The sequence below is a fragment of the Microcaecilia unicolor genome, chromosome 7 (genome assembly GCF_901765095.1).
Source record: "Microcaecilia unicolor chromosome 7, aMicUni1.1, whole genome shotgun sequence".
Taxonomy (NCBI): domain Eukaryota; kingdom Metazoa; phylum Chordata; class Amphibia; order Gymnophiona; family Siphonopidae; genus Microcaecilia; species Microcaecilia unicolor.
Window position 1 is genome coordinate 100,013,119 of NC_044037.1, and position 12,238 is coordinate 100,025,356.

The following is a 12,238-nucleotide window of genomic DNA, read 5'->3' on the forward strand; positions in this document are numbered from 1 at the left end:
AAAAATGAACTTGCAGAACTATAGTAATATGTAATTTATCTTTAAAATCAAGCCTGGTATTGGAAGATTAGAGGGTGGCCAATTTAACACTGATTTAAAAAAAAAAAAAAAGATTCCAGGGGTGATCCGGGAAATTATAGACCGGTGAGCCGGACGTCAAAATTACAGAGCATATTCAAAAGCATAGATTATTGAGACAAAGCCAACATGGATTTAGTGAAGGGGAAATCTTGTCTCGCCAATCTATTACATTTCTATGAAGGGGTGAACAAACGTGTGGATAAAGGTGAGCCAGTCGATATTGTGTATCTGGATTTTCAAAAGGCATTTGAGAAAGTACCTCATGAAAGACTGCAGAGGAAATTGAAGAGTCATGGGATAGGAGGAAATGTCCTATTGTGGATTAAAAACTGGTTAAAAGATAGAAAACAGAGAGTAGGGTTAAATGGACATTATTCTCAATGGAGAAGGGTAGATAGTGGGGTTCCCCAGGGGGTCTTTGCTGGGACTGCTGCTTTTAAACATATTTATAAATGATCTAGAGATGGGAATAACTAGTGAGGTAATAAAATTTGCTGACAACACAGAGTTATTCAATGTTGTTAAATCGCGAGAGGACTGTGAAAAATTATAAGAGGCCCTTACAAGACTGGGAGACTGGGCATCCAAATGGTAAAGAGGAAGCCAAACTTGTAGCTATGTAATCCAAGGTTCCACATTAGGAGGAAATGGATCTAGGTATCATCATTGATGATACGTTGAAACCTTCTGCTCAGTGTGCGACGGTGGCTAAGAAAGCAAATAGAATGTTAGTTATTATTATGAAAGGAATGGAAAACAGAAATGAGGACATTATATAATGCCTTTATATTGCTCCATGGTGAGATTGCACCTCGAGTATTGTGTGCAATTCTGGTCACTGCATCTCAAAAAAGATATAGTGGAATTAGAAAAGGTATAGAGAAGGGCAACAAAAATGATAAAGGGGATGGGGCGACTTCCCTATGAGGAAAGGCTGAAACGGCTAGGTCTCTTCAGCTTGGAGAAAAGACGGCTGAGGGGAGATACGATAAAGGTTTATAAAGTAATGAATGGAGTGGAACGGGTAGACGTGAATCGCTTGTTTACACTTTCCAAAAATATTAGGATTAGGGGAAACGCAATGAAACTTCAAAATAGTAAATTTAAAACAAATCAGAGAAAATATTTCTTCACTCAACGTGTATTTAAACTCTGGAATTCTTTGCCAGAGAATATAGTAAAAGCAGTTAGCTTAGCAGGGTTTAAAAAAGGTTTGGATAGCTTCCTAAAAGAAAAGTCCATAAGCCATTATTAAAATGGACTTGGGGAAAATCCACTGCTTATTTCTAAGATAATTAGCATAAAATGTACTGTTTTGGGATCTTGCCAGGTACTTGTGACCTGGTTTGGCCACTGTTGGAAACAGGATGCTGGGCTTGATGGACCTTCGGTCTATCCTAGTATGGCAATACTTATGTACTTAAATGAAAAGTTGCTGCAATTACAGAAGGCATTACATTCATCAAAACCTTAAAAAAACAACAATAAAATCTTATACCTAATCCTAAATTCAATTGGTAGCCATTGTAGATTGTCTAATACTCCAGTTATGTGATCAAATCTGGACAAACCACTTAGAACCATAACAGTTGCATTTTGCACCAACTGTAAAGCCCTTAATTCTTTCTTTGGTACCTGTGTCAATAAACTGTTACAATAATCAAAACGTGGTATTATAACACTTTGTACTAAAATTCTGAAATTTTCTTTAGAAATGAGCTCTCTCAAATACCTCACAATTCTCAATTTATAAAAAATGCTCTTCACCATTTTCTTCACATGATCTCTCATCATAAGAGTAGATTCAACAGTCACACCTAGGGGCTCATTTTTGAAAGAGAAAAGCATCTAAAAAGTGGCATAAAGCAGCATTTGGACAGTTTTCTCACAAAAACATCCAAATCAGTATTTTTGAAACCTTTTTTTTAGATATTTTTCTATGAAGTCCTTCAGAAGTATGTTCAGAGCACAAGGGGGCACCAAGGATATCTCCTTCAAAGCTTTCACCATCAATGGTTGACACTAATCAAAAAACCAAAAGATAAAAACTTTCACAAGAAAGCTGCAGCGAAACCCAAAAAAGGTGGAAGGCACCAAAGCCACAAGTCCTAAAGACAAACAGTAAAAATGTTCTCAAACTGTTTATTTTCTGATAGCCTTTGAACATTGGATGTCAGATGCAACGCTAGTATTGAGCTTGGAGAATTTCTCATTTAAGCGTGTGCAGTGTTTTGCCTGTTCCAATCCTGTTGAACTTATGTGAAAAGTGACAAACTTCACAGTTGAATATTTATCGGTACTTTACAGGACAAAGTTCACAGTTGAATATTTATCGGTGCATTACAAGACCCCTGATGAAGGCTAGCATGCCGAAACACGGCCCATGTTGGATTCTGCCTGTATTTACTTTCGGAAAATAATCAGTTTGGAACATTTTTACTGTTTGTCTTTGGGACTTCTGTTCTTTGGATTTGTTGCTTTGGTACCTTCTACCTTTTTTGTTTTTTTGCTGACAATCAAAAACACAGTGAGAAGTTTTAATCCTATTACAAAGATCCTTAATCCAAGAGGTACTAATTTTAGAAAACAGAGTCCACTGCTCACCCTCAGATAACATACATACAATCTCATTAGGTAACAGTAATGTTTCCAACTCTTTATTGATTACTTGTGTTTTCATATTGAATCCTATCGCAATATCATTACAGGACAGCTGTTCACCAACTACTGCTTTCTAAAATACTTAGTTTGTGCTCTATTGTGAATAAATCCTTAGATTGGGATGGAGCAGCCTCAATCAGCTTATTGAAAAATTCCTTCTTTGCATTCAGTGCTGCTGTATTATATTGTTGAAGCTTTAAATGGTAATTCTCTAAAGTTACTCTTCATGGATATTTTCTCCATTCGTGCTCACATTTGTGTACATTTTCATTAACTCCTCTTTCTACAACATTTTTGTAAAAGGCGCTACCTCATCCAAGGCTTCTAATAAAGCCATATTGCATTTATCGACGATACCTTCAACACTTAATGAATCTATCCATACCAATTTACCTGTTTCAGGGTAGTTGATTCATAGTCCTTCCACCTCTTACAAAGCCGCGCTACTGATTCTCGTTGCGGTAAGTGAGAGGAAGCCCGTTCAATTCCTATGGGCTTCCTCTCATTTGCCACGCAGGAATTGCTAGCGTGGCTTTGTAAAAGAAGCCCATAATAATTTACAGGTTTCTCCCTCGTCTTACTACTAAAAAAAACTCCACATTAAAATTTATCAAAAAGTGATCTGACCAAGGAACCTGCCTTATTGTATTCACATCTGTACCTTGATTAATATTCCTAGTATCTACACAAATTAAATCTAAAATATGACCATTTTGATTGTATCTGTGTTTATATTTGATCATTTTATTATTGTTATATGCTGTGAACAAAATTGTAAATTGTGTGTCAAACTGAACCTGCTGTACACTGCCTTGAGTTAAACCTCTAATACTTTCTTATATTTTTATTATGCAAACCGCTCTTATGGTGTTTTCTCTGTGGTGGTATATCAAATTTTAATAAACTTGAAACTTAGAAGCCCAATGCAGTCACATCAGTGCTGTTTAGGACTGTAACTACTACTACTACTACTACTATTTAACATTGCCCATGCAGATTACCTCAATACCTTCTTAAAATGCCAATGCAGTCATAACATAACAATTTATCTTACATTCTACAGTACACCTTGGATAACAATCAGAAAGAGAAAAACTGGCTATAACCAGGAATTACAAAAGTCACAAAAAAACCCCATACATTATACATAATCTAAGTACAGTATGTAGAGTCGGAATTATAAAAATGACCTGATATAAAAACAGATCTAATCCTTCTCTAATAAGGATTTTCAAAATAAATATGTTTTAATTTGACATCTAAAATTCCTATAATCAATGGCAGTTAATAACATACAAAAGAATTTCCCTACCAAACTTTGCAGACTGAAAAGAAAACAAATTTTCCAGTTGTTTAAGTCTTTTCCTACCCCTTGTTCTTATGTTAAATTAGTGTTTCTAAAAGATCTAGTAGGTACTGCGAGAATAAAACATTTCATCAAATAACAAATTGCCAGTCCATAGTCACTTAACCCTTCTTTTCCTCAGGTACAAATAAGTACCTGTATATGCTTTGTAAACCGCTTTGAATGTAGTTGCAAACACCACAGAAGGGCGGTATATCAAGTCCTATTCCCTATAATGTCTTATATAGGGCTTCTTTTACAAAGCCGCACTAGCAATTCCTCTGCAGCAAATGAGAGGAAGCCCATAGGAATTGAATGGACTTCCTCTCATTTGCCGCGTGGGAATTGCTAGTGTGGCTTTGGAAAAGAAGCCCATAGTAAACCAAAAAAAAAAAAAAAAATTAAACACTCTTTATTTAGGGTTGTACCACCGTTCTGTGCAACTTGCTGTTTGGGGTTGTAATTTCTACTCCAAGCAGACCAATAACTAGACCAGAGTTGAGCAATCTTGGTCCTCACGGGCTGCAACCCAGTCGGGCCTTCAGGATTTCCCCAGTGAATATGCATGAGATCAGTTTGCATGCATTGCCTCCATTGTATGCAAATAAATATCTTGCATATTCATTGGGGAAATCCTGAAAACCCAACTGGGTTGCGGCCATTGAGAACCGAGTTTGCCCATCCCTTAGCTAGGCCAGAGTTGAGCAATCTTGGTCCTCACGGGCTGCAACCCAGTCGGTCCTTCAGGATTTCCCCAGTGAATATGCATGAGATCAGTTTGCATGCATTGCCTCCATTGTATGCAAATAAATATCTTGCATATTCATTGGGGAAATCCTGAAAACCCAACTGGGTTGCGGCCATTGAGAACCGAGTTTGCCCATCCCTTAGCTAGACCAAATCCCCAGTGTTTCTTTACTATTTGTTTTTTTCCACGAGGGATTCTCTGTGCTTATCCAAGACTTTTATTGAATTCTGATACCATTTTTATATTCTCCATCAACTGTGAGAGTTTGTTCTGTGCATCTTCCACCCTTTCATGAAGAAATACTGTATTTTCGGGTGTTACATCTGAGGCTATCCTCCTAGCACCTCATACTGTGACAACTTGTTCTGGTACATTATTTCTTGTTGGGAGTGTCTAGGAGGCTGTCCTGAAAGATAGGTTGGACAAAAATGGAGCTGTTTTGCAGCTCATATGAAACTCCATTTCTCAATGCTCCTACCTTTCCCTTCACATCTTGCTCTTTTGTCCAGTGAGGAGGGATTATTAGTGACTCCGCATAAGAGAAAGGTGTTGTTTGCTATCTGAGGTGCCACTATTGTACCAATTGTCCTTAAGGGAAAGGGAGATTGCTTAGGTAGGAAAAAATATTTTGTTGTGGAAATGCCCCATTAAGGCATTTCCATTTCCCCTATCTCCTATGTGGTAGGGGTGTACAAATATTTTAGAACATAGTTAGATGTGACAAGAGTGGTGAATGAAGTGTGGACAAATATTTTTGGCTTTTTACTCCTAGACAGTACTGCTGTCACTTTATGACCATGCTCTATGACAGTGCTTGTCAATCTCTTTGTGGCTGTGACCCCAGGATCACAGCCAAATAAAATTGTGTGATCCTCCCCCAGGGATGCAGAATAATGATGCTCCTATGGAGAGACCACCCAGGTCGGGACCACAAATGAAGGTTTTGTGGCCCCATTTGGGGTCCCAACCCACAGTTTGGTAAGCTTAGTGAATCTCCTCCTTATTCCTGATGTTACTGATGTTAACAGAGTCCTTGCATGCCTGAAAAGGAATTTAATTTAATTTAATGCATGACTTTGATTTATAATGCAATGAAGTTGCTGATGTATTTATTGTTGTGGGTATGCCAACCTTCAAGGACTACAAACTGGCCAGGATTTGCTTCCCCAGTCTCTAGTGTATGCAAATAATCTCATGCATATTCATTAGGGTTATCTGGAAATCCTGGCTAATTTGAATTCTTTAAGGACTGGAGTGCCTACACTTGATGTATTAAATGCCAAGTAGCAGAGTCCTGCCTAAAACAATCTTGAAGGCTTTTCTGTATATGGATTCTCTTGACAGCTTTTTTTTAACACTTGGTATACAAATAAACTGTATTCCCATTAGTCAACACAGTTTTGCTGGGAAATTTCCTAAGTCTGAAATAGGGATAAGTCATCCCCTTATTTATTAAGTAAAATTCCACCTTTAAGATTTTATAGTGGGAGGGAGAGAGGGATTGGAGAGGACCTCTTGGCTCATTTCTTGCATCTGATTTATTTATTAACTGCCTATATGAAGAAATTCACCCAAGGCAGTGTACAGCAGGTGCAGCTTGACACACAACTTACAAATTTGTTCACAGCTTAACAATAATAAAATATAAATACATTAAATGAGCTAAACTTGGAGATGGTACATTGAATAGGACTCACATGATACAGTATCAGAAATATACACATTAAATAGCACTGTAAAACAATTGTGCAGAATACAAATGATACTGTAATAGGCATCATGAAAGAACCTTCAGTGACAGTATAAAACCAGGAGCGCTTTTGGCATTTATACAGCCCATATTGCTGTCTGTAATGGTCTTTCTTTCTTTCTTTCTTTCTTTCTTTCTTTCTTTCTTTCTTTCTTTCTTTCTTTCTGTTCTTCTTCCACCTCCCTCTCCTGCCCTGCAGGAAACAGAGAACAGTGACAGTGACGTGGAGATTTTGCAACCAAAAGGTGCTCCACGTCCCAAGCGCCAAAGGATCACCAGCACCACTAAAATCACCCTTGTCCCAGTCTACTCCAACAAGGTAATGGCTTTGTTACAACGGCCCCCCTAGGGTACTGATTTTCCTCTTCTCACCCCTCATTATTTTGGAAAGGCTTTCTATGTAGTGTTTATTATTTCTTTTACATTTAAATTTCCCTTTTTAATCTGTCTTATTTTATGTTTGTTTATTTGTACATGTTGTATACCATCAAATCATCCTTGAACATCAATGCAGTTTATGTACCAAATTGTAAAATGGAACAGAAAACCTGATAACCGCGACAAAGCACAAGACAGGTACACAAGGAGAGAATATGTGAATAGCCCAACAATAAAAATCCTTGCACACAATAAAACTAGACATGTACCTGCAATCAACTAGGTAGTGGGAAAAGGAAAAGGGGCCGCCTCGGAGTATAATGGAAACAGAGGCCTGTTTAACGAGCCAGGTCTTAAGATGAACTGATAGAGCACAAAGATCAGGGGCATTCCAAAGAGGGAAAGGGAAATGGGACTTGATATACCGCCTTTCTGAGGTTTTTTGCAACTACATTCAAAGTGGTTTACATATATTCAGGTACTTATTTTGTACCAGGGGCAATGGAGGGTTGAGTGACTTGCGCAGAGTCACAAGGAGCTGCAGTGGGAATTGAACTCAGTTCCCCAGGATCAAAGTCCATTTCACTAACCACTAGGCTACTCCTCCACTCCCTGAAGAGAGGGAGCTAAGCAACAAAAAGCTGCTTCACAGGAGCAGTCAAGCCACAGATGAGGGACAATGGGGACCAACAGCAAATGTGTGTTCACCTACGTAAGAGAATGAGATGGTTGATAAGGTATTAGGAGGGAGGCCAGAAATAAAGGTGCACTGAAGTAATAAGCATGGTGAGCTAGTAGTAGTATCTTGAATCAAATCTGATAAACTACAGGGAACCAGTGTTCAAAATGGGGAAACATTATCATGTCTTCTAGCATTATGAAGAAGCTTCCCCATAGGAATTTTGAATAAGCTGAAGGTGACAAAATTAGTAGGCAAGAAGACCAAGCGAGTGAATTGCAGAAAGCCAAATGATTTAAAACCAAGGCATGAATCAAAGTGCAGAGTGCTCGTATGTCCAGATAAGGTTTCAGAGAGTGAATCTTTCTCAGGGCAAAGAAATATTTTTCAACAATCTTAAGAGATAAAAAGGGAGAAGGAAAGCTCAGAATTGAGGATGATGCCTAATAACGATGGAATTTTTAATGGACACTGTTGAAAAACAGCTGGAAGGGGGAGAGAGATATAACAGAGAGAAAACCAAACAGCCTCACATTTATGTGGACTGTGAAACAATTTGTTACTTGAACCAGGAAGAGATATGCTCTGAGTTACTTGAGAGAGATTCTGTAAAACTTGGTCCCAGGTATCAGAAGCTGAAAATCATCAGCGTAGATATAGAGAAAGATGCTTAAATCTTGAGCTAGGGTAGCTAAAGGAGCAAGGTAGATATTAAACAGAGTGGAAGCCAGAATAGAACCCTGTGGTACTCCACAGGAACATGGGAGAGGGCTAGAAAAGGAATCTTTAAAGGAAACTTGAAAAATGCACAGGGAAAAGTAGAGGCAAGGCCAATTAAGAACGGTACCCTTAAGGTCAGTCTTGCAAAGTTTGGACAGAAGTAGTGAGTGATGAATTGTGTCAAAAGTTGACTTGTCTAACTGTATCAAAAGGATAACTATACCAGCATCCAGATGACAGACAAGATCATTTAGGAGAGCAGTCTTTGTATTGTGGCCCTCCCAAAAACCAGACTAAGATGGTGAAGAGATTTTTTGGCATCTCAAAAGTGGGTATGTTGCTGGAATACCTCTTTCTCAGTATGTTTTGCCAGGAAAGGCAGCATGGCAATCAGACTAAACCTTTAAAGAGTTAGAATGGTCAATAGTGGGCTTTTTTGACAGTAGCCTGACAACAGCTGACTTCCAGACTGAAGGCATAACACCTTGCTGTAAACTGGATTTTTTTCAACTCTAGCAAAATTTGAAACAGGACAGACCATCCCTTCTTAAGAAACCTTGTGTGTGTGTGGGGGGGTGGGGGGGACAGGATCAAGAGGAGAACCAGAGGGTTTCATAAGGGCCATGAGGTTACTAAGTCCAGTGTGCCACATCCTGCTTCGTCACCTTTCCATCACTGGCAGCAGGCGTCACAAGGTCATCCTCCTTGGAGTCCAAGCGCACAGGCACCACCATTCCCGCTGTGGGAGCCTTGACTGCTGATGAACCCTGAGTATCTTCATTGGCTGATGCAAATTTAAATTTCTCCAAGCATTTCAAAGTCACTGTCAGCCCGACTTGCAGGTAAACTCGAACTACTCACTTAATACCAATTAAAGATGGGGGGAAACTGCACTGAGCTCCTGGTCTAAACAGCCATTCCTTCAGTTTTATGTCACTTCCTCCAAGCTTACTAAGTCCAATAGGCTACAGGGGTGAAATTGCCAAGGGAGGCCCGGGGAACAGTAGAGTTAGAGCTAGGGAGATTAGAAGGAAGAGAAAGAGGAAGGGTGGCATCAGAGGTCTTTGATGTATGGGGCAAAAGTCATACAGTTTCCTGATCTCTGTCACTTTGTATTTTGCTTTATCTGTTTGTATTTTTTTGTTGTTTCTTTTTATCTAGAAATGTGATTTTCATTTTGATTTCCTTTCAATTGTTTTTTTATTATAAACCGCTCTGTTGGCTTTGTTGAAGGGTGGTATGTGCAGTCTCAAGTTAAATTTCAACTACGGTTTCAGGTCAGCAGCAGCTTGAAGCTGTACTCGGATAATCCAAAAGAGCAGGGAGAACTCACAGAGCAGCTAAAGAAGGTGCAGGGGCCAGAAGGTAAGAGAAGGATGTCCCACGTCCAAACAGTAAGCACAGATTCCTCAAGATTGATCAGCTCTGCACATTGTCTCCCGCTACAACACCCCATTTTTCCTGTAATCGGGGGGGGGGGGGGGGGGGGGAGGAACCCCTGCATTCAGTTTTTTACAGCCCCTGTAATCAGAGGGAACTTGAGTACATACAGTTTTTCACTGGCCCCTGTAACCAAAGGAGCTTACATGCACAGAGACATACAATCTATATAATCGAGCATAAAAGGCGACCAAAACTGAGGTTTTTGGGTTCAGCTGAAACTGAATGTGCAGCCAAAATTTGCCAGACAGTTTCAAGACCAGTTAACACCCCCACCCCCTCCAATCAAAAGCCACCGCCCTCCCCAGGCCTACCTTAGAAGCCCTAGTGATCTGGTGTCCTCAGGGCAGGAGCGATCACCAGTTGTTCCTGCTTATGCCAGGGCTTCTAAGGTAGGCCTGGGGATGGCCTACAGATAGTGTAAGGGTACCTGCTTTTGGTCTAGGGAGAGTGGTTGTACTTTTTGTCTGGGGGAGGGGGGTGGAGCAGAGAGTAGAAAGTTGTTTCACCTTGTGTTGGGGGGGGGGGATCTTGGTTTCATCCAAAAATGAGCCTGCATTCTTGTCCAAAACATAGCTGAATCCAGGTTTTGGGCCAGTTTTGGCACCAAAACCAAAATTTGGTCAGCCTGTAATTGAGAAGGCAAGAAGCAGCAACAATGTGCAGAAGTAGGTGGCTTATGAATGACTTATGTCATGCGGAGGAGTAGCCTAGTGGTTACTGCAGTGGCCTTTGATCCTGGGGAGCTGGGTTCGATTCCCACTGCAGTTCCTTGTGACTCGGGGCAAGTAATTTAACCCTCTATTGCCCCAGATAAAAATAAGTACCTGTATATACTATGTAAACCGCTTTGAATGTAGTTGCAAAAACCACAGAAAGGCGGTATATCAAGTCTCAATTCCCTTCCCTATTGCGTTACCCTAAATATTTTGATCCTTCCTCATACTTCTTCTTTTCTCCCACTTTGCACAGCCATGACAAATGTACATTGATAGAATTGTCTGTGTGTGCATCAGTGCTAAAGGATAACTAATTTCTTTTCATTCTTAAGATTTAGACAGCGATGGGTTTGGCTCCTGCCCAGAGTCCTTTGAAAATCAGGTCTCCATGGAAGCAGTATGTATACTGTCAGACTCCGAAGAGGAACTTGGACAAAAGGGAACTAGGACAGAACTGTAAGTGTGTGTAAGGGGGAAGGTGGATTGAGGACCTGCAGAGAGGTGCTTTACCCAGAGAGCTTTCTTCTTTCTTTGAATGAATCGTGTGGCTGCTTCACTCTGCTGATAGGTGGCTTTTTTGAGGGCTGTCTTCCCTCTCTGAGTCATATGTATCTCTCTATGTTATTGTCTTTGTCTTCCCTTCCATGTTTTTCCTTTGTCTATATGTTCCAACAAACTAAAAACAAACCTAGGGGCTCATTTTTGAAAGAGAGAAACGTCCAAAAAGTGTCATAAAGCACCCTTTAGATGGATTTCTTCTCAAAACGTCCAAATCTGTATTTTTGAAACCTACTTTGCAGACATTTATCAATGTGTCCGAATCACAAGGGAGTGTGTTGGGGCATTTGAAAGGCAAGATACAGGCGGAATAGGGCATGCCTTTCACCTGAATGTTTTATAGCCATAATGGAGCAAAATAAAAACGTCTAGAGCAAAAAGTTCACGTTTTTGATGTAGACCTGTTTTTGTAATGAATAAGCCACAAAAAGGTGCCCTAAATGACCAGGTGACCAGTGGAAGGAATCAGGGGTGACCCCCCCGCTTATTTCCCCACTGGTCACTGACCCCTCCCACCCCCCAAAAATGTGAATAAAAATAGTACTCACTAGCATCTATGACAGCCTCAGATGTTATAGCCAGATCCAGCATGCAGGTACTTGGAGTAGTATAGTGATGGGTACAGTGCACTGTAGACAGATGGTCCCAGGCCCATACCTCCCCCTTATCTGTTATACTTGTGGTAGAAACTGTGAGCCCTCCAAAACTCACCAGAAACCCACTGTATCTACATATAGGTGCCCCTTTCACTCATAAGGGCTATTGTAGTGGTGTACAGTTGGGGGGTAGTGGGATTTGGGTAGATTTTGGAGGGCTCCACAGATAAGATAAGTGAGCAATGGTGAGATGTGTACCTGGGAGCATTTATATGAAGTCCAGCAGTACCCCCTAGGATACCCCATTGCTCTCCTGGGATGTCTGGGGAACCAGTCTGCTAAAAATGCAGTAAGCCAACATGAGTAGCTCATAAAATCCTAATGATATGAGTTTTTTATTTTACTGTAGGTTTTCTTATTTGTTGTGCAGGCTTTTTTTTTTTTTTTTTTTAATCTTTGAACACAGCTGTTATATAATTGAAGTCTCAAAATCCTCCATGTGGAATTGACAAATATAAAGTCCTAATAAGCCAATGTATGTTTAGGTTGCAGTAGGGTTTTCT

The 12,238-nt window shown here is 40.0% G+C and overlaps 1 protein-coding gene across 4 annotated transcripts in view; it reads left to right on the forward strand.

Annotated features, from left to right (window-relative positions):
* NFATC2IP (nuclear factor of activated T cells 2 interacting protein) overlaps positions 1–12,238 on the forward strand; it is an 84,582-nt gene that overhangs the window by 24,439 nt on the left and 47,905 nt on the right. For all 4 annotated transcript variants that reach the window (XR_003942775.1, XM_030209105.1, XM_030209103.1 and 1 more), the window contains exons 2-4: positions 6,785–6,904; positions 9,640–9,727; positions 10,854–10,977. Coding sequence is in view for 3 of the 4 variants with exons in the window: in XM_030209105.1 (XP_030064965.1) it covers positions 6,785–6,904; positions 9,640–9,727; positions 10,854–10,977 (332 nt within the window). In the remaining variant the exon portion in view is untranslated. The remainder of the gene's footprint in view (positions 1–6,784; positions 6,905–9,639; positions 9,728–10,853; positions 10,978–12,238) is intronic.